The sequence below is a fragment of the Aptenodytes patagonicus genome, chromosome 1 (genome assembly GCF_965638725.1).
Source record: "Aptenodytes patagonicus chromosome 1, bAptPat1.pri.cur, whole genome shotgun sequence".
Lineage (NCBI taxonomy): Eukaryota > Metazoa > Chordata > Aves > Sphenisciformes > Spheniscidae > Aptenodytes > Aptenodytes patagonicus.
Genome location: NC_134949.1, coordinates 30,390,308 through 30,412,964, shown reverse-complemented (window position 1 = coordinate 30,412,964; position 22,657 = coordinate 30,390,308). Strand labels below are relative to the sequence as shown.

The 22,657-nt window shown below is 37.4% G+C and overlaps 1 protein-coding gene across 7 annotated transcripts in view; it reads right to left on the bottom strand.

Annotated features, from left to right (window-relative positions):
* The window catches only part of DOCK4 (dedicator of cytokinesis 4), a 257,283-nt gene that overhangs the window by 162,683 nt on the left and 71,943 nt on the right, over positions 1 to 22,657 (bottom strand). For 6 of the 7 annotated variants that reach the window (XM_076330793.1, XM_076330824.1, XM_076330803.1 and 3 more), the window contains exons 2-5: positions 6,247 to 6,330; positions 5,197 to 5,237; positions 2,259 to 2,314; positions 223 to 319 (exon numbers count right to left, since the gene is read on the bottom strand). In XM_076330793.1, the coding sequence (XP_076186908.1) occupies positions 223 to 319; positions 2,259 to 2,314; positions 5,197 to 5,237; positions 6,247 to 6,330 (278 nt within the window). Of the gene's footprint in view, positions 1 to 222; positions 320 to 2,258; positions 2,315 to 5,196; positions 5,238 to 6,246; positions 6,331 to 22,657 lie in introns of those variants that run through there. The other variant, XM_076330853.1, reaches the window with a different exon arrangement.

Here is a 22,657-nt window from a genome sequence, read left to right as displayed (position 1 = left end):
AGCTGGACAAGACTCAATCAATAAGTTGCTAAAGTTTAGCAGCAGTAGTAGTCAATGATTGGAACAAATTCAGAGATGTATTTAGTCCATAATTAGAACAGTTAAAAACCAAACTGAATGCTTTTTTCTGAAATATATACTTAAACTAAACTAGAGCATCTAAACAACAGTGTGTATGTTGAGTTGGCGTTAAATCAAAGCAACATTATTCAGGGTACTTGCCACATAGAGTTGTTTCCACATCGTTCCCCAGTCTCTTAAAGTTGATGTCATTTCTGTAATAACAGAATCTTCTGTTGGAATAACCATTTCAAATTGTCTGTAACATGCAGAAGAACACATGACATTACACAAGCATTACAGATCCCATTACAGTTACTAATATAAAGACTTCCTTCTGCCAACAGTGATGTCTATCAACCTACATGTGTGCTCCTTCAGCCCATGACACTTTTTATTCGTGTATTTCATTTAATCCCCATGGAAAAGTCTTGGGTGAAAATAATTTAATCCCCATGTAAAGCCTTGTTCCTAGAGAAGTCATGGTGAATTTTTTACTATGAGATAAGCACATCAAAAACTACTTTCGCAGCAGAGTAATTCCCACAGTTTCCAAAAGGATCTTGCTGCTTTAGCTTAGACTCCAAACCAGTGATTGTTGCCACTCATTTTACATCTCTGTTTATAGAAATAAGACAGAAAATGCCACTCCTTCAACTGAAAGAGGATATAAAAACTCAAAAGAAAACTAGTAGTGTGAGTGAGTTCTTGCCTATTTGATGCTGGGCAAGAAAAAGCTGGGTTGGCTTGGTCAAGACCAAACTTTCCACCACACCATCACTTTACACACCATCATCACTACCACTTCGTTCTCACACACAGTGCATTTCAAAGGTTTGCATTCATGCCTGGATTACTTTTCTCATTATATCATGTGACAGCCCCTGGCCGTGATGCGCTGTAAGGCACATGGCCTGAATGGGAAACACAGACTAACGAAGAAAATAGAGGCAACAAAAGATTGAACTCCCTGCAAGTACTGTCATGGTGTCTGCTAATAAAAATTATTCCATCTTTAAGCTTTGTTTTATTGTGGTGGTTTACAACAATTTTATTTCACCAAACCTTCAGTTTTATCTACAACCACTTCTAAAGGAGAAAGGATCCTAGGGCATGACAAACCACATGTGGCTTGAACTCCATAGCAAACAACAGAATGTTTAACAGTAATGTGGAGCCATTTTCACCTGTGGGAGAGAGACTTCTTTTTTTTTTAATATGATTACAGTCTTCATGATTATTTTTGCCCATCATGAATCATGGGCCTTCTACTCACTCACGCTCCCAAAATAAAGGTCACCCACACCTGATGTTTAAGTGTCCATCTATTATGACGAGAAATGTCTTTACCTAAACAGCTTTCAAACTGTTATGTATCAGTTCTCTATTAATAAATCTAAATAAATGATACAATGTGAACGCTCCCAAATTAAGTAAAACTTTGGAAAAAACTGTGTTGAACTAAGATCATTGACAAATAAAAAAAATTTAAAAGGGATACTGTCAAGGTAAGTATTACATCTAAAAAAAATAAAAATCAGTGTTTCTTTTAGTCAGAACATTTGAGTTCCAAAACAAAAGTTTTAAACTAATTTTAACCAATTGTTCTGGTTTTTATTAACTCTTCTAAAAATGAAAAGAGATCAGTTGTTATCAAAAATAAATATTGGCTCTTCATCACCTAAAGAAAAGAAGTAAAGGACAAAACACCTCTATTCATTTACAGTTTTAGTTAAATCTTTTGCCATTGAACTGATACATTATTTACCATTTTTTTTAAAAACGCTAGCTGTCTGCCATGGTACAGCTGCTGTCCTCAAAGAAAACAACTAATCTTAAACAGCAGGTTAATAGCCAGCTTCTGTACAGATTAACTTCTTCTAATTAAGGCAATATCTTTTTCAAGCCAAACTTAACAACAGGAAGTGAAAACATGCCATCATTTTCTCTGTCCTCTGGACAATACAGACCGATATTCCCAATTGCCCTCCATGTCTTTTCAGAATACATCACTCCAATTTTATGACCATGCAGGAGTATCAGGTTAGCTAAGGACAACCATTTCAAGTCCTATGGCAGTAAGCTGAAGTTAAGATATTATAACATAACAAAGTCACCACTTTACCTTATAAGCAAAAGATCTTTGGTACAAGTAACTGACCATGTTTAAATATTTGAATCCAGAACATTTCACCTACCCTTTGTTCTTAACACAAGCATTTTTCAAGTGAATGTAGTTGGATGGAAATATGCCCTGAAAAATAAAATAGTTTAGGTAAAAACAAAAAAACTCCCCTTACATAAGTCTGGAGTTCCATTTAATATGCGAATGCGTGCTGAATTAAAAGTCCTCCAAATAATCACCAAAAAACACGCACAAAAAAAGAATGCAATATATACTCAGTATAGATCTAACAGGAACTAAAATGTCATATTCAGTAGAGTTGAAATCCTTCAATACTTCAGAAAATTAGAAGATAAACACATGTAGAACATATAGAAGATTGCTTGAGAGCTCACTTATCCTAGATGTTTTTATTAATTATTCCCACCTTGTCAAGAAACGGACCAACTGTGGGGTGCAACGTCTTACCAACAGCATCTTAAAAATAGTATCTTCAGATAGGGATTTTCAAAATAAAGCAAAATAAATAAAGTTAACAAAGTTCAACAAAAATAAAGTTAAGTTAATAAAGAAAGTAAAAATAAAGTTTTATTTGGTGGCTACTATGCCCTGCAGTGCATGGGAAAGCTGTGGTAGATGCCTACCAAAAAGCCTCAGTGTCATGACAGGAGTGGTCCTTTTCTAGTTATTTAAGGGCTTTCCACTGTTCTTTTGAATGGACGGCATTGCTGCAACAGTCATACTGCTCTTACAGTGCACTAACCTTCATAAATCAGAACAATAAGCAAAATGAAGCAACTCAGTTTCAAGCTTCTGGCTGGGAACGTAATACGCTACAGCTCGTTACATAATCATAGAATCATAGAATAGTTTGGGTTGGAAGGGACCTCTAAAGGTCATCTAGTCCAACCCCCCTGACGTGGGCAGGGACATCTTCAACTAGAGCAGGTTGCTCAGAGCCCCCTCCAACCTCACCTGGAATGTTTCCAGGGATGGGGCATCCACCACCTCTCTGGGCAACCTGTGCCAGCGTTTCACCACCCTCAGCTTAAAAAATTTCTTCCTTATATCTAGTCTATATCTAATCCCCTTTAGTTTAAAACCATTGTCCTCTCTCACAACAGGCCCTGCTAAAAAGTTTGCTGCCATCTTTTTTGTAAGCCCCCTTTAAGAACTGATAGGGTGCAGTAAGGTATCCCCAAAGCCTTCTCTTCTCTAGGCTGAACAACCCCGACTCTCTCAGCTTTTCTTCATAGGAGAGGTGTTCCACCCCCCTGATCATTTTTGTGGCCCTCCTCTGGACCGGAAAATACATATATGTTCTCTTTTTAATAAGCACAGCTGCATACAGCTTTCCTTTGTGATGATGGTGCCTCATTTTCTTTTAACACAGACATTAGACCTTCAACAAAAACGCATCTACTATGTAGAGCCAACTGCCCTTGTAAATGCTCCTACTCGTCTGTAACATAAAGTAGTTCAGGAGAGCATCTCCCAAGGACAGTAAGATGTACGGGCTTGCACTTGTAATGATGTGCCAGAAAACAGGATAGCTGTATATGCACGCTTACTGCAGACCAGCTGCCACAGATAATTTCTTTGAGCATCAAAGCTGGCAGAATAACAAGGGAAGAATCTTGACAGAGCAATACCAATAACAAGTGGAGTTACAAGGTGCTCTTATTATTTCACTTTCAGAGAGACTCCCTTCAAAAACCCAATTCCGAAAACTGTTTGCATTCACACTAGGAAAGCAGAAAATATATATCTCATTTCTTCACACATCAAGTCATGTTTAGAAAACCTATTCATAACTCCTATCAACACATTTGACAGACCACAAAGCAAGACTGACAGCAAGCATGTGGTGAGAATTGCAACAAAAGACACAGAAGATGCAATAACAAATCCCAACTGCTCATGTCTTATAAATCAAATTGCAATATATATCAATGAGGTCAAAGTAGTAAGTATCAGATTAGACTCTGTGGCTAAATTTATTGTTCATATTGACCTTCCATATAAAGCAAAGAAAATTTATGTGAGCAGAGACCGCAGGCCTAGGCACAAAAGGCCAATGACTTATGATATGAGCCCCTAGAAACTTTTGAAATTAATGTATATGTGCCCTATTTTGCAGCTGAAGAGGCTTGGAAATGAAGACAGGGAAAAAAAAGACCAAAGCTTACAATGCGAGTTAAAGGAGCAAGAGATTATTTAAGATCTTTCTTCAACGGCTTTAATAAGACTAAAAACTCTAGTACCATGTTGAGAAAAAAGAAGGAAATCTTGAAATGGTTTCCCATATGAAAAACAAAACTCTACAGTCACAGAGGCAAGTCAACAGGAGAGATTAAGAAAATAGAAAGACAAATAAGATAGGTAAAGCTTAAACACATTCAATATGAACAAACGCTGAAATATGAATTTCATGATATTTCATGTCTGAATGCAGAAAAAAAAAATCAGCGAAGTCTGGTTTAGAGTACTATCAGCTATACTACTATGGAAATCAAAGACTACACATCAAAGAAAAATAAATTGACCCATATATTTCACATGACAATGTAAAATACCTATCTTTTATTCAATTGATACTCTGCCTGTGGCTCCTACAAACTAGCTGTCTCCACTGGCTGCTCTAAATTAATTCATAACATCAAGAAAAATAGGCACAGTCTAACCAACTTTTCCAACAGTATTTACAGTTTGTATTCTCAGTAGTCATCCCTTCCACTTAGCTTCCTCTGAGTTCACAATCAAAAAATCAGAAATAAAAGAAAATACACCAGAGCCTCGGATTTGTAAAGCGTATCATCCTAATACATAGGAGCATTTCAGAAGTGTAATCCATCTCCAAATCTAATTAAAGCAATATTAATAATATACTTAACACTAAGCTCTAGTTTTCTTTTAAGAGTAAATATCATATACTTCCATGGAGACTATAAACTTTTAAAAAGTAAATATACATTTTTGCCAAAGAATGCAAAACTGCAATTGACCTTTACCTTAACATTGGGGTTTTTTAAGGCAAATCCTCTGTACCACCCTGTGAAGAAAGAACATTTTGTTTTTTAAAGTATGCAAACCATTTCCATATGTAAACCAGATTTCATCTTTCCCTTTTGGACAGATATCACAATTACACAGTGCTGTCAGACTGCACTCATTTAAAAGACTTTCCATACAATGAAAGGTATTTTGTTTAAACCAGCTCATATTCAGATGACTTAATTCACACAATTTCAGGAATTACTCTTTAACCTTGTATCCCCAAATGTTTCTAACAATGTAACCCAGGTATATTTTGCACTAGACACCACACCAGACAAAAGAGAAATGGTTTCATATTCACTGTAAACATTTATAAATCATTTTTGGACTTCATGTTCTAAATCTATCAACCACATTACTATACAAAATTCATAATATACCTGATTCAAAAGAACAGATCCTACGCCTTCTGTAAGAAAATTTCTTACAAGGTTAACAGCATATAATCCTGATATGAAACCAAAAAATACCTATATAATCCTAAATGATCAAAAAATCATATTGACAGACAAGCCTTAGGTAACATATTAAAGAGGCAGATTATGAAAAAAATGCAACTTTATTTCTCTTACACTAGTAACAGACATTTGCTAAAATCATATTAGTATTCTCTACCTCAGAACAGAGCAAAGAGAATGTTTAAACTGCTCTAAGATTTAAACTTATGACTTTGAATCCATTTGAAAGGGTCTTGATGGCAGCCAGGCTTCCCTTGGAAATACCAAGAAAGCAGAAGAATCACAATGAGAACTCCTTGCTGTTTTAACTGTTACCCTCTATGAATGTTTATTAAATAGAGAGATTAAATAAAATAATGAATTGCCAATTAATTATTATAGAGATTAGAGCTCATCAGAATTGTGAAAAAAATGAAGAGGCCAGAATGTGTTATATTATTGATTTCAAAAATGTGTTAATTTAAGAAAATAAATGAATAGTAATGGGGTTCAAATCAACAGTATACAAAACTTCATTATCACTGGAATTCCAACCTGTGAACTCACCATCACATTTCTCTAATATTTGAACAGTGTCTCCAATCTCCAGTGATAGGCCATGTGGGACTGTCCCTCGAAAACCAGCTATTACTGAAAAAGATAATAGGTTTCAATTATTTACAACATTAAAATAGAAATTATTATTCCTCTTGTTAACAAAAATAGTATATTAACAGGGGAATTTAACTGTTAGAACAAACAGGCTTACTGAAATTTAATAAGCTGTAGAAAGAATCAGAGGTTAAGCCACTTTTATGAGCAGAAAATTTGAAATACAGAACTTGGAAAAAACCCGAAACACTTACAGACTTACTATACATGAATGGAAAGCTTGTACTGGAGAACACTGTTAGCTAGACCATAACAACCCTGAAGGACAGAAGCTGTTTCATTCCAAATGCTCACACTAACACATTATCAGACCTCAGAATTTTGCAACCTGAAAGTGCCAATATTTTTGTTGCCATCTATACCACCCACACACCACAAAAGGAAAACCTTATTTCACATTCGCTTAATGGATGCTATAGACCCAACACTCCATATAATCCCAAACGTGAGGAAATGGCTAGGGGGTGGAGACCAGTAGAGCGTGCTGGTCACTAAAATACGTTAAGTGCACACACAGTCTCCCCTGCAGCCTCCCCGAAGCCAGTGAAGCCCAGGGCATGAGCTCGGGCTGGGACAAGAGCTACGGGAATGGGCTTCCCTTGCTGGAGGTAAAACATGCCTCAGATACAAAACGTCCACCAGAGCAGTGATGCTCCCAAATACTTACAATGGTCAAATTTTGAGTCTTATATTGTTAGTGCTAAAAAAATAGCCAGCTATTTTTTTCACTCAGAACCAAAATAGAATGCTCAAAAGCCACTAAAAATGCTCATTCCTACAAATGCTAAAAATCCATTGACATGCTAGACAGTAATTCAGCTATTCAACCCTGTGCTTACTGTATTTGAAATTCTGAATTAAAATATAGCTTAATTCAGGCCATGAGACCCAGCAATAGTGATTGTGATTCGCTGTATTGTAATATTCTTTTGGAGCTTAGTTTTGAAGTTGAAGAGGAAAACGGCCTTCTACCAATATCAGCAGGGCACGATGCACAAAACGTAGGGGCCTAACAGCAGTCTTAGATAGGAAAACCCAAATCTCACAGCAAAGTAAAAAAAACACCAACTCAGAGGCGTGAGAACAAATCTTCACATGTAAAAGCCAAAAGGAAACCCCATGGGCGCAGATATGCATATAAAGTAACTACTCTTCCACCAAAGGACCTGCAAGGTTTTGAGTCGCAACAATCCATTTTGGCGGCTCTTGCATGCTGTCGGAGGTCTCTCCCACCACAGGCAGAGACTACGCTCAAACACAATATAACCTGTCATCCACCGCCTGTGCTTGTCACATTGTTCGTCAAAGGCAGCAGGAGAGATTAGCTGTCAGCAACCACGAAAACAGAAAATTCATTTGGGAATCTTCGCCAGAAAGTTCCAGATTTTAAGAGTAAACCAACAGGATATGGTTTGTACTATAGGATGGCATGCATAAAAATGTATAAAAAGTACATTTTTGCCAAATCTTTCTTCAGAATCTGAAGGCTTCAAAAATCACTGAAGTCAATCATCATTTCAATTATCACTAAATTATCACTATGCTTAACCCATGGTCTTTATTTATCCCTTTGAAAAAAGCCTGTGAGATTATGTGCCTGGTCAGTCCCCAAGAGTTTGATATAACATGTGACCAGTATTTGTAGCATTGAGCTTTTTTTTTTTCTTCCCGAAGGCATGTATATTGAATCAATCTCTATTCATTTCAGTGTTCTTCCTACTCTCCAAGGTATTTACACAGAACTAAAATACCCTGAGATAAGCATTATGAAATAAAAAGAGCTACTTTGGTTCCCCCACCACAATCAAGTACACCATTTTGTAAGAGGGTTAGTTGCAAGACAGCATTTGTACAGAAAAAGTTTGTCTAATAGTTGAAAAATGAGAATTTTTCAATTAATTCTTATACAAAGATCTAAAAATTAAAACAGCTTATTAACTAGGAACAGATTAAAATAAAAACAAAACCCCCTGAATATCAATACAATGTATATCTAAATTCATCTGTGGCACTGGAATGACAGGAGTCATTCTGGTCACCTTTCTAGCTTGCAAGAAGCAAAACTGAATTATGAAGCCTGCCAAAATAGCACCTACAGCCACTGAAATAAAATTAAGGAATTAACAGAAGCAGCATGCAAAACCAAACAAAACCAAACCCTTGTGTGTTATTACACTTGTGAGATGCCTTATTTTTAAACTCCATGAGATAAAAAGAGTGACAGTAATTTTCTCCTTAAGAGCCAATATATCCTGTCACATTGTTATGATCTGACTTTGCTGTGACATTCAGTTTTTATTACTTAGTTACTAGATCTGTTAAAGATTTTTTTTTTCTCTTTTTTTTTTTTAGAGAAGTTTCAAAAAAAACTTTTAGGACAAAAAAAGATTGAAATCTGACACAGTGTAGAAAATAGCTAGAATTCATTTTAGAGTACGTATGGAAGAAAAAAACTATACCTTGAAATATCTTCTAGAAGGATAGCCTGCAGAGTACCAGAAAAAGAAAGGAAGAAACAAGGGCATCACCTGTACCACTGAGCCAGCACAGTCACCCGATCCACTCAGAACTGGCTGGATTCTTGCAGAGGTCTTGCAGTGAGGTCAGGCTCAAAACAGGCAGCCCGTGGTCTTTAGCAATGCCACTCAAAACAAAGCACACTGCAGAGCAGCAGAGAATTTAATGCAAAGCACGGGAATCCACTGATAAACTTATCACACAAATGTTTACTCGGCTAACTTTCTACTACTCAAGTCATGTTACAGAATTGGGACCAAGACAGAAGGTGGTTATTCATGCCTTTTTAGTTTATCTGTGGGGTATATACGTAAGTAGACTATAGGGAGGATAACGATGAAGTCATGGAAGTAGGTAGTTACAGTTCCACCAGAGAGGATCCCAGGGTTCAGCAGTTCAGCTAGGACACAGGGTTCTTAACCAAGCCATGATATAAATCTGATGTACTGAACCTCTTGCCCTTTCCTCCAATGACCACATTGTTCTGCAACACTTTGCAGATGCTCCTTAATTCTTTCTCCTAGTAGTAGTAAGTATATAATTAATCACTCTGCAGTGGCCGTGGCTTAAGGTGTTCTCAACCTAACTTGAGAGCAGTACGCATTTATCATACTCACAGAACTGGACTTTTTATATATACAGCATTCACCGAACCATGTGCATCAAATATGCACCATTTTCATTCTTATAACAACAGTAGCTGGTGTGGTTATCATCTTCTCTTACTTCCACTGCAACCAAATAGCAGAGACCTTAGAAAAGGACGGACAGGAGAAGAGAAATCCACTCTGAATATAGCTCACCTACCAATATCTGCAGTCTTTGCAGATGTGCTGTCCACGTGCATGTCCCCAGGAAGCTAAGTATCAAAAGCACTTACATCTAGATACATTTTTTTGTCATTGTAGTACCTGAAGGTCATATAAATGTCCTGTTCGTGTTTCAAGCACGGGCATAGTGATTGATGCCCTCTTCAATCACCTCTCAGCCACAGGAGGAATGTGGAACTCTACAATAAAAGTTTGTAGGAGGATATATTCTCAGAAGTGTTTTGGAAACTGAGTTCAAATACAGCAGCCAGCTGGCATGATTAAATATTTTCTTGCTGCCAAAGGGTACTCAGAGGATAAGAAAGCAAGACAACACAGGACACAAAAACCTAATCCATACAGAAGGTGAAATCATATGGTGAGAACTACAGTGACATGCAATATTAAAGCAGCTTTGGGTTTAATGCCAAGCTTAAAATTTTTAGGTGCAGTGAACCCCAAGTTATGAAACAACCCATTTCCATGAGAACTACGGAGAGATAATCAGAAAAAGAAGAACCTTTATGAGATAACCAGTTAAGTTACCTTTCTGTGATTAACTGCTAAAATTAATCAAATGTGTGCTAATATTTTCTTAATATTCTTCTCCTACATTTCAATATAACAGAGTCAGTTCAATCAAGAACGTGACATAAGACCTTACAAGACATCCTTTCTATGTGTTTCACAAAGTTTTTCACTACAAGGATGTGTATGAATAATTGTAAAGAGGTTTCCAATCCTTACCTTCATATCAGACCACCATTGCAATTAGGAAAAAGAGGAAAGAGAAGGAATAATCTGATGGAGCTCTTATGTTCAGCTTCTCAAAAGAAACTTCATCTTTCTGCTCTCATCCAAATCACTGCCTGTCTGTGCTCACTGTTGGACAGTTTTACATATGCAAGCACCTGGCGTATAAAAAGATCAATCCAAGCCCAAGGTCTTAATTAAAGCCTAAACTAAGTTTTTCGGTGCAGGAACTCACCTTCTGCTCATCTAGAGCACAGATAGCATTGCTGTTCTAAAAAATAAAACAAGATTCTTTTTCTACTTGCAACTAGTGCATTCAAATCTTACATGTGAGTTAGCATTATAAAGACAGATTTGAGACTCACCAAGAGCATGCTGGGTTTCATGGCTGGCTTGACTTTTTGTTTATAAGATGAAAATGTCTCAAAGGGTGCAATGTGACATGGTGCTCAAGATGCCCGCCTGCCACAAGTTAAAATTAAGCTCAACACTACAAAAGGAGACACACAGTACACTGCCGTTCCTAGCCGAGTAGCAGGACGTAGAGCCCCACATATAAAGGAATCAACAGCAGTAGAAGCAACATCTACAGCAACTACTAATTCCTCAAAAATGAACATTTGTACCACAATAGCAGACTCAGGTTTCACATAATAAAAACCAGTCCTTCAACTGAAGAAAGAGATGGGGGGAAAGGATGTGGGGTAGGAAAATGTAATTACTTTAATAATTACTTTAATAATTACTTGGCCATATTGTACATGCTAACTGCTGGAGTAAAAAATAGACTCCAGTTCAATGCCCCAAGTCATGATGCCCCAACTATCAGAGGTAGCATATGAACCACACAGAAATGTGGTAAAAACACACTGGAAAATAACAGATTTGGAGGGTGGGAACACTGTGTCAGAGGGACTGGATTTGACTGGGAGCAAGATGCTCTGATAGAAAAGGAATTGATTAGCTGGTAACAGAGGTGGGTGGCCCACTTCAAAGTTTTGCTTGGGGTTATATTCCTAAAATTTTTATGCCTGAAATAACTGGAGATCTGCATGTAAGAAGTCAGGAGGCTCATGAACTCATTATTGTTCCTTTCCTCTTAACAGATGACCGGAAGCTATTATTGATTCCAGATATTATCTGCTATAATTGAAATCAGGTCCTCTCAGTGGCAAAAGCAATTTTTAAAGTTTTTATTCTGCACTTAAAGTGCCATTCTTTCACCAGATTGAGACTTTCAGGTACAACCATTTCAAGGGGTTTATTTTCTATTCAGCAGTTGAAAAAATAATCAAAAAAGCTTTAATAAATGAAATCAGGGAGCTTCTAACATTATAAAGTTGTTATTATATTAGTTAAAACAATCATTTACTGTTGCATTGTTCCTTTATGATGGAAAATTGAGCTTGTTTTTATGCAGTTTTTTAGCTGATGAGTAATGATGTGCATATATTACCTTTGAGGAAGGCTCTGATTCAGTGGTCTTTATTGCAGAAATGTAAAAAACTATCCTTTGATATGTACTTATGGACAGTAAATACAACAGACATCTGGCACTGTAAGCAGCTACAGAAAATGCAACCTTAGAGAGAGTACATCATGAGGACAGCCATTAAAAAAAAAAAAATCAGACCAACCACTCTACCCAGGATACTGTTTGTAAACTCATGTCTGAAGCTACTGACCACTGGCAAGCAATGCAAGCATCCAGTGTTAGAGCTCTCAGTATTTTGTGGCACAGGGATCTCCTGAGCCAGACATGGTATTTCTGTGTTCAACAACCATTGACGGATTCTTCTTCTATGAATTTGCCTAACCGGGCTTTACATGCATCGTCATGTCAGTGTCCACAAACTCACAGTAAGCTTTCCAGTTTGAATATGTTTCATGGAAAAAAAAGTCTTCCTTTTGTTTTACAGTGCCACTTAAAATTTCATTTCATGTCCCCTTGTTCTTGTGGGAAAGTTTGAACAAGCAATTTCTTGTCACCCTCTCTGCACCTTAGCTGTACCTTTTTCAGGATGACGCTGCTTCTCCTCAAAAGAAGCTGAAGAACCTTTTTAGATTTCTAAATAGGCAGAATTTTTAGAAGCATAAACACACAGAGGCATACAACTTTGCTAATGCAGAATGGCCAAAGCTTACTCTAAAAGGCCATCACGTGCACTGAGCTTTGCCTACATATGAATTGATCTGGATGGAGTGGCATGATAGCATAGCTACATGCTCATGCTTCTAACACCCGAGTTAATTCAGGCATCTGTTCAGTAATGCATTGTGCTGCCTACAGATACCTTAGGAGGCTTGCTGCAAACCAAAAACAAGCTAATGAAGACAGTGACAGAAAAGCAGAGTGGAGGCAGGGGGTTGGGGAATCAAACTAATCTCCTTTCAATAAACACTATATGAATGTTAGTTTCAATAACAGAAGTGATCCTTAAATCTCTTGCAGATTACTGAGGATAAACACTCTCAAATTTATATTGAAAGGAACGAATGTGAGTTCTCTCGCCTGCATATGTACACCACAATTAAAAGGATCAAACACATAGCTCTGATGATGACAATCCAGGACTCATGAGCCACATGTGGCTTTTGAACATCTCAAGTGCTGCTCATGTGCAGCAGTCAATTGTTCTTAAGAGATGAGTGCTTGCACTGAATTTTCCTAATAAGAACATTTATTGAACAGCTATTCATGAAAATACCTCAAGGCACATCAAAAATCATCAAAAAAGTTTGTATCAATGTCCAAGCTTGAAAATAGTATATAAAGTAGAATACTTACATACAATGGTTCTTCACTTGTCTGAAAAACAAAACCATCTGGAATTCCTACTGCTAATAGCACCAGCTACCTATACAGATAAGGCAAATGCCAAGTCTGAAATACACAAAGGACACAGAGCTGCAGCAGGCTGTATTCCCTCCTGTGCTGGTCTCAACATTTGAATTCAGAAGGTAATCACTTTCAAATCCCCGGTTACAATGCTGCCAAAAACCACAGGACAATTCTAACATAGATAATCAGTTTAGTGTGACTGTCTGAACATTTGTCAAGCTCTCCTCATCCTGCATCTCAGCTACAGGCAGGAGCCTTATCATCTCTTTGATAATAGCTTGATCAGTTCTCCCAATACCTGCAAACATTTTTGCTAACTCTTTCCTTTGGGTACCCTAGCTATTAGGCACTATATCTTAGAAAAGAGCACTAAAAGTAACAAGTGATTGCACCTATTTGCTATTGAGAATGGCTGCCAATCTAGAACACCAAAACTGGAATAATTCAGCATGTACCACCAGGGTCCCTGTCCCTGCAGGTATGAGATTTCATTTATTGTTTTTCTTCTTCTATGAAATAGCTAGTTAAGCCCTTTATATTTCTTGAACTCCTGCTGCATCTTGTTATGTCTACATTTTGTCCCTGCTAAGAGCAATTTCGTGATTTGCATTAGTTCTGGAACCAGGAATTTAAAAGTAAAAAGAAAATAAAACAAACAGGTCTTTACAAGCCTAGAAAATCTAGTACACCTTAGAGTCTATGAATAGATGATACAGCTCCTCTCTATGAATTTGCTCAGGAGTCTCCTTCTCTACAGAGAAGGAACATCAATGTAAAACCTGTCAGAGGCATCACGGTAGAAGGCGAGGTATAGATTTCATGCATTCAATCAAATTATAATAAAGGAACTAGTCTACATGCAGTTCAACCAGCTGGTCTCACTTTCAATTCTCTAATGTAGAGCTACAGATGCAGTATCGATGCACTAAGACTGCCATCTTGAACAGTAAGTGTGAATTAAGTGCCATTTTCCTTCATTACTTGGAAACAGCAACAGCTTAAAAATCCAGCTAGTAGAAAGGAGTAAGTGGAAAAAAGTAGATTACGTTAAGATGACATTATCTATGAGAACAACCTTTTTTACTTAAAAATAACTGTTATTCACTATGACTTTTATTAAGACTAAGTATTTCCGAAGTTCTAAGCATTTTCAAACTTTCTTGAGTAATTACTTTAATTTTTAATAGCATGATCAAGGAAAAGAACTATTGCTATTTAACTTTAACTTGAAAAAGTCTTCATGATTTGTTCATAGCCTTTGGGGAACCAAAGTTTCTGATTAAAATCAAATAAACCACCAGGGTTTTTTGTAACTTCCTGCAGGTGTCAGGTATGGTAAAGAAGGGAAGTTAATGTATTCACAGCACAAGTGCATCATCTGAGGTCCATCGAAACCAACAAAGCCCTTTGATCGCAGATACCAGATCTCATGACAACTCTTCAGTGCATTTTGGACCTCATTAAAGCATGAGGTAGTGCTCACCAAAACCTCCAAAAAGTTAAAATTAAGAGACACGAAGTTCTACATGATTTCAAAACCAGATCCATGGTAATACTTTTGCATATGCCGGAAGGTTCGCTGGCTACCTGTCATATCCCTACAAAGCCAGCAGAAATTGAACGGGAAAACTGAATGCCTCGCATAATCATAGACACAGGGGATATCTCCCAGAAAACACTTAACTTTTTTCAGAATAATATGAAGACGCTTATTTTACAGTAAGCCTTGAATAGACGAGTACGTCGTTACAATTTCATGCTGACTTAATGAGAGAACACTGGGTATGGTCCAAAGTCTAATGACCACACATTTCCCCATTCTCCTCTTTCCTCCCCAAAAGCATTATAACAAATCATGCTGTTCCAAACTTGGGGGGCATAATTTCACAGCCTTTAACAAACTGCAAGTAGCGCCGTGCAAAGCCAAGCTCAGAAGTGCTGTAGTCTTGTGAACTGCAAAGAAAACAAGACCGCTGCACAAGCTGCAGCATTACTCTTCACCAACTATCAGAGCCACCCAAGGGGAACACAGTTAGACAACAGTACAGTAGCTGAGAAACCCCATGTGTTTGGTATCAAAGAGTTTGGCAAATGAGACTGGTTTCCCTTTAATATTTCACTGTTTACTCCCATTCAAGTAATAAATAGCATTCAAGGAAGCCAAGAAAAACAGAGCGTAAGTTTTCTTCGCTAATACAAAAGAGGGAGAGCACCCATCTTCCACAGCAAAATTTTTCTGACAGGTCCATCAAATGACCTTGTGGAAACACTGTCCGGTTTTTTTCTATTTCCTTTGGAAGAGCAGGGTTTAACTCTGTACTTGACCTGCCATCGGTGGAAGACAATAAAAAAAATTGCTGGAAAACCAGTGGAACTCAAACACACACACAAAAAAAACCAACCCAAAAAAATCAATACATCCTGCAATTTTCAATGCCATTACTTTTCAGCTTGTCTGGTGCCATTGCATTTCAGATGAGTTTTAGTCTCCTGGTAATCTGTATTTCTCTGACATTCAACCATTTAATTATAAATTTATTTTAAGTATTTTCATTTTACCACTAAGAGTTCTGTTTATTTTGACTTTAACCTACCTGCAATGTTCTCTCTAGCATTTTATAACTCAAGAAATTATTCTGCTTTTGTAAGCTGAGCCTTAACCACATTGCTACTTACAATGCATACTCATTAAATGTCAATTTTTTGCTGCACATCAAAAATTATTGAAATATGGTTTTAATCATGAGTAGTCTTTTCTTCAGTAATGAAACAAAAGCCCTACCAACTTATTCAATAAGCAAATTGTGCAATTTAGCTGACATTAAAAATAAACTGTAATTGTGAGCTTCTGTAGCCTGTCCTACAGGTCAGCCAATTCTCTGTAGATAAAAACTCAGTATCAGAAAACCTCTTGAAAGACAGGACAGTTTGGCAAGGTGTGGAATTAAGTGCAACTAAGAAAGACAATGATTACAAATCACTTACAAGTACCCTGGCACATGTTTTTTATCTTAAATGAGGCAGAACTTTCTTGATCTAGTGTAATTGAGAGGCGTTTCAAATACACTGGAATACAACTATCAGGACTCGTAAAGCAAAACTACTTTCTCCTGTGAAAATCCTCAGAGACTGCTGAATGCAAGTTTAAACATCCCACTCTGGCTTTAAGCTGGTTTATTAGGTTTAATGGTTGGAAATAACCACTGCACTTTTCAGCCTGATTTCAACAGTTGAGCCAGCAGAATTCAGTATATTTAGCCCTGCAGAGTTTCATCACTAATCCATAATCTCCGTAAAGTTAAAACTTCAGGGATATTTAATGTAATCCCACAAGTATCTTAAAATGTGTGACCAAACAAAAATGTAACAAGTGCACACACTTTTCTCCTAATCAAAGCTCTGGGAAAAAAAAACCCTGCCTGGATGTATACTTTTAACAGTATCTCTGTGGTGTCATGGTGTACTTTCAGAAGTGCAACTGTAGGATCCTCTTGAAAAATCAGAACCTTCACATCCTGCTCATGCTTGCTTAAGAACAGTGCCTGTTACTCCAAAATCAAGGGTGAAGAGGGTTTAGGTTCAGTTGGCGGCTGTTTATAAAAGCGCACAAGAACATGAGAAAAATGTATCTGAGAAACATATGCAACCAATTAGGATAACGAAGAATGCTGATGAGGGGGCAATTGTTCTGTTGTGATGTGATGGGGGGAAGGAAGTGTATGAGCAAACGGTCCTCTTTAAATGTTTATATTACAATTCATCGCTGTACCTGAACATTTATCTTTTTATGTACGAGTATTTAAAGTGACAAGATGATTCTTTTGGTTTTTAACACCTTGGGAGAGTCACTAAGAATAACTGCCATTGTAACAGTTCTCTCCTTACCCCTTCCTCTAGACTTGGCACAGAAACCTAGGAATACATTTGGGATACCACGCGTCCAGGAAAGCATGGAAAACAGTGATGTATTTCTAAGAAATTAGTACTGGGAGACACACGTTATCATCCTGCACCATGAAATACTTCCTGAATGAAACTAGTCAAGGTCTTGACAAGCAACTGGGCAGTCCCAGGCAAACCGGACACAGGTACTTCTTTTCTTTCAGTATTAAGGAGTTTTACCATCCTTCTCCAGATGAAAGAACCTACAGGACTCTTTCCTGAAACTCTTAAAAAAACCACAAGAAGTTAAAACTCTATTTTGTAAATAAGAAAAATGAGCAGAGACAGGTAAAAATACTTGTGTCAGCCCGGTGTCTGCCAGCAGGTTAGGAACAAAGCTGAAATAAGCTAACTCAAATCAAGCAGATTTGCAATCTATCCACTTGGCCACTGTCCATGCCCATTAAGCCACATTATGTACTTGTTTTGCACTTAACCAAGGTACAAAACTCGCAGACTTAAAGGAGAAGAAGCTGCCAAACTTCACTTGAAGGGGCATGGGTGAGGCAGGGAATGAAGGGAAATGAAAGTCAAGGCAAAATCAGTAGCAAAGAAGAGCAGAGCCTCCTCCCAGGAGGCTCCTGCCCTGGAAGGGACCGCTCCCAGGGAGGGACAGCAAACAAACAGCAACTCCAGGGCTAGACTTGGCCACAGTGCCATAATTCATCAAGAGGGCCATCACGTCACATCACACACAGCTGACATAATTATTACACTAATTTAAAATAATTCATTTTCTTAAATACAGGGGGGTTTGTCCCTACAATTAATAGCCTCCTGGGGATCCAGACAGAATAACAAAGGCCTCATGGGATTTATCCAGCATCTGAGGTAAGGAGAGGACAAAGTTGTATTTTCTTCCCATGCTTGAAAAGCCCTTCTGAAACAAGAGTATGAAACTTGAGCAGAAGACCCCTTGCAAAAAGAGATTCTACAAATAATTAAATTTATGCAAATGAACATTTACTAAGTGATAAACCACGGTGATCAAACCTGTGGTTGTTATGCATGTGGTTAAACAAATTATTTGGTCAGGTAGTGGAGTGTGAATGGATTTTTGCCATTGCACAGCCATTAAACATTTTTAACATCTGCCTTCAGAAACTGGTTCCCAGTTTATTGGGCTTTTTGCTTTTTGTTTGAACACCCTTAGAAAGGACATATTAATTCAGAAACTAATTGGCAGGAATAAATCACCCAGACCTTACCATTGTCAATTATAAAAACCAAAACAATAATTACACATGTGACTGTACCATGAAGCATCTTGTCAGTGTCCTGCAGTTAAAGCACAAAATTGCAGTGTCCGCAGAGAAAGTAAAGACAGATTGTTGCAGATTACCCTGGGAATTCCTTATATGAGGTTTTCCTCTCTGCTATGAACACTAATATCTCAGAAAGCAATTTATTCCTTAAATAAATGTCAACAAAAATCATTTACCACAATTAAATACCCAGCTTCCTTCTTTCAAAGACCAACTCACAGCTGTACGGTGCTGCAGGAAGAAAGCAGTATTGCCCAACAGCAATGACAGTGCTCAGGAATCCACCAGGCAAAAAAATAAGTGAAGAAACCACGGTTCCCACCAATGTAGCCTAAGAAAAAATTTCTTTCCGAGTCTGGAAGTAACACTACCCATAGAAGCAGGAGCAAGACACAACAAGCAGGTAAGTCAGAGTTTTTATCTGCATCAAGAGGACCACCTCCACCCTATCCTATGCTCTATCTCAAAGGTCAATGCTTCAGGTAACAGCTGTAGCTGCCACCATGACAATAAACAAGCAAACAGAAAACCTACAGTTAAGGTATAAGCAAAACTCTGCTTAATCAGACTCAGCTTCTGGCAAGTGGCAGATGACAATCAATGCATAGTATCCAAAGCATATATGAAACCAATTGCTGTAGTGCTCAGAAGTTCTGCCACTACCAAAATCCATGGTGAGGCTCCCACTTGCAGAAAATTCTCTTCCACATTTCTGGAATTAATGGAACAAGAAGAACCGGAACAGGTTCTGGTTAGAGAAAGACAGGAAGGCTCATGAGGGGGGTATGCATCATCTTCCACTGCGGTACAGAACTGAGCCTAGAAAAGAGATCTAACTGACAAGATATTACCGAGGTGTGCAAATCACAAACGATATGGGAAAATGAACATGGAATTATCATCCCCTTCTCCTCAAAGCATAATAACTTCAAGGAATGAATGATCTGGCAGCAGATTTGAAATGAACCAAATAATATTTTCACAAAAGCACAATCAAGTTATGGAACATCATCGTCACAGAACTCTGTGATGGTCAAAAATAGGAGAAGTTTTTAAAAGGGGTTACAGATATAGTAGGACTTAAGTACAACAGTCCTAATGCACCCTTTGGCTTTGGAAGTCTCTAAAAACTATGGTTAAATTTATACTTTCCTTATTTCTTACACACTTTCCCAATAGAGGATTAATGGACAGGTAAGAGACATCTGTGGTTTGATCCAGCTTGACAGTTGTTCAGTTCCTATACTCCACCAAGCAGTTTCTAGTATTAACTTCAGCTTAAGTAGCAATATACAGGTGTTGAAAATTAGTAAATTAGACCATCAGTAGACTGCAAGGATGTTTTTAAAATTGAGTGAAGCAAGCCCTTAGGACTGATAAGATGAACATCTTATCTTATAGTAGACATGTGGCATGTCTACTATATGGAGATTTCTTCTTTTTAAACGAAAGATTTTCAAAACCACTGAAAAAAATCAGCTGCTGAGAGCCAAGCCAAATGCTGAATCTGAAGATGGCTAAGCACAAACATACTTTAAAAACAACAGTAACTTTCCTTAGACTTATCTGGCTTTAAAACAACCGTATGATTTAGTATTTCTGCATTATTCCCTTCCCCTCTCAAAAAATCATTTGCCTGAGACCTCTGAATTTAAGTAGTTGAGATACCAACACAAATACAGAATCACTGGGAGCACCACACATGAATAAACACTGTTTTGGATTTCATTCAGCAGCAGCTTTTGATCCATATCATAATCCTACTCACTAATTAAAACTATTACAGGTGTGTAAATAATCAATAACACACCCAGCCTGTAATGGGTTTATTCTTCCTAACAGCGAATTGAAGAGACCAAATCAAAGAAAAATGACATTTTATGGAGTAGAAAGTATTTGCAACCCAATACACAGTTAAACTTGGGGAGGAAGAGGAAAGTATGAGGCTCACCAAGGCTTGCAACATTGCTTCTAACTTTCTTAATTTAAATATAGTATATTCAACTCACTTATAAAAAATATGCAGCTTATTAACTCTAAAATTACCATCCCAATTAAATGGAATCCTTTTTCCACTTCACTAAGATTATCTGAAAGGTCAGCCAACAATCACTGCTGGGCTCGCACTGAAATTCATTAGTTCCAACCACCAGCAATGTTACTGGATATGATAATTACACTCATTGGTGGTTTGGTTACTTGTGCCAGAAAGAGATACCACTATGTGACCAACATAATCCTACCTAATCCTTGAAGGCTTGCATGTAAACCACTGAAGTGTCACAGAAAGGAAATTATATATGAGCAAAATCAGTGAAGTAAAGTGTTAGGACTTTTCAGATCTGTTTTCTAAAACGTATAGCAATTAGACAATTTTATGCTTTTGGTCTCCAAAAGAATTGGAGATGTCAAACGAGCCAAAACAGCATATTCTTGCTCAAGCACATCTTGTGGAATTTGCAGCCTTTCTATTTCAGCTGGATTAGACACGAGAAGAGACAAACTATGAATTTTATTTGGAAATACCCCTACCAACACTTCACCTTTTCTGAAAAAAAGTTGGCATACTGATTATGAAATTAGATGTGTTTATTTTCATCTGCCCTATTGTTTCTATTTTACTGTTTCAACTCTTTCCCCTCCTTTTTTCTTTGTAAGGACTGAAACAACCACCAACATTGGCACATAACAAGCAACAACCAGTAAAAGGAGTGATCAAACAGTGATGGATGAATTAGAATTAAAAGTTAAACTGAAGAGATCTTTAATTTGTGCCTTTGTAAAAGCAGCACAGTAGTACCCAGGACACAGAAAGGGCCTGATGGTAAGTGTGGAGATCGGTCTCCAGTACAAATACTAAACTGATTAATGGAATTATTGTAATGTAGGGCAAGTACTTGCCGAATCAAGACTAAAATATCATCTTAATGATTCAACCTTGCTTTGCCCAGGTAGGCTTTTGAGCTATGAACATACTCCATCAGGACTAGGGATTTACATAAAATATTCAGGGTTGACCTGGTTTCATCAATGTTAGCCCTATTTAAAACTTGTACGGCTAGCACTGGGAAGTGGAATTAGATGACAGAACAACGGTGTTCTGGCTTTTATGTTTTTGGGTAGGTTTTTCCCCTTTAATAATGCTTAAAGTATATTTAATTTATTCCAATACTATTGAAAAAAAGTTAACCGAAGTATAGTAGAGCAAAAATGGGGCAATTCAGATAGATGTATTTTATCTCATGCCTCCTGAATTTAAGGTAGTACTGAATGAGATGCTTTCCAGTTTTGGCTCCTCCCTTATTAAAAAAATATTCTTTTCATCTTTGGAAGCATATCTCTTGCAATTTAGAATTTCATCCTTAATTCCATTTTTTTCAACTATAAAATTATTAATGCCTTTCAAAACTATGGATTATTCATAAACTACAACACACGACCCATGTAGAATTACATATGCTGATTCCTAGTGAAGTAGCTGGAAGTAGCAGCACAAGTGGCAAAATAGCCACTACTAGAATCATAGAATCACTTAGGTTGGAAAGGACCCTTAAGATCATCGAGTCCAATTGTAGAATATACTACACTATACCCATATATACTATACTATACCCGTTTCTCAGCAGACTAATTAACTCATGCCTACTCACCACACAAAGGTATCTAATCTCAATTTTGGTATCCAACAGAGGTGTTTCAGAGTCACTTTGGTATCTCTGCAAGACGCTACATTCTGCCATACAGCCACGAATACCCAAATGTCAGAGTGGGTTTTGCTTTTCTCATATTTCTAGTATAACGAAGATGGGAAAAGCAAAGACACTACCAGACTTTGTCATAGTGTGGTGACAAAAAGAATACTCTGGCAATGACTTACAAAATTTTGGCACAGGACAAATGTTTCCAGTTGGGTTTGCCCTGGAATTCATAACATAAAGGTGACTGCCGGAACGGCCAGTGTGAACCTGCAGCTGCAATATTTTGCCTGATATAACTTAGAAACTTAAAACCATGAAAAAAAGACAGTATTTTCTTACATAATAAAAAAAAAAACCCACCCCAAAAACCCAACAACAACTCACAAACAAAAAAAAACCCAACCAAACAAAGAAAAAACAAGAATCAGTAAAGGAAAATGAATCAAGGACTTAATCAAAGGCTTACGATGAGAAACTGTG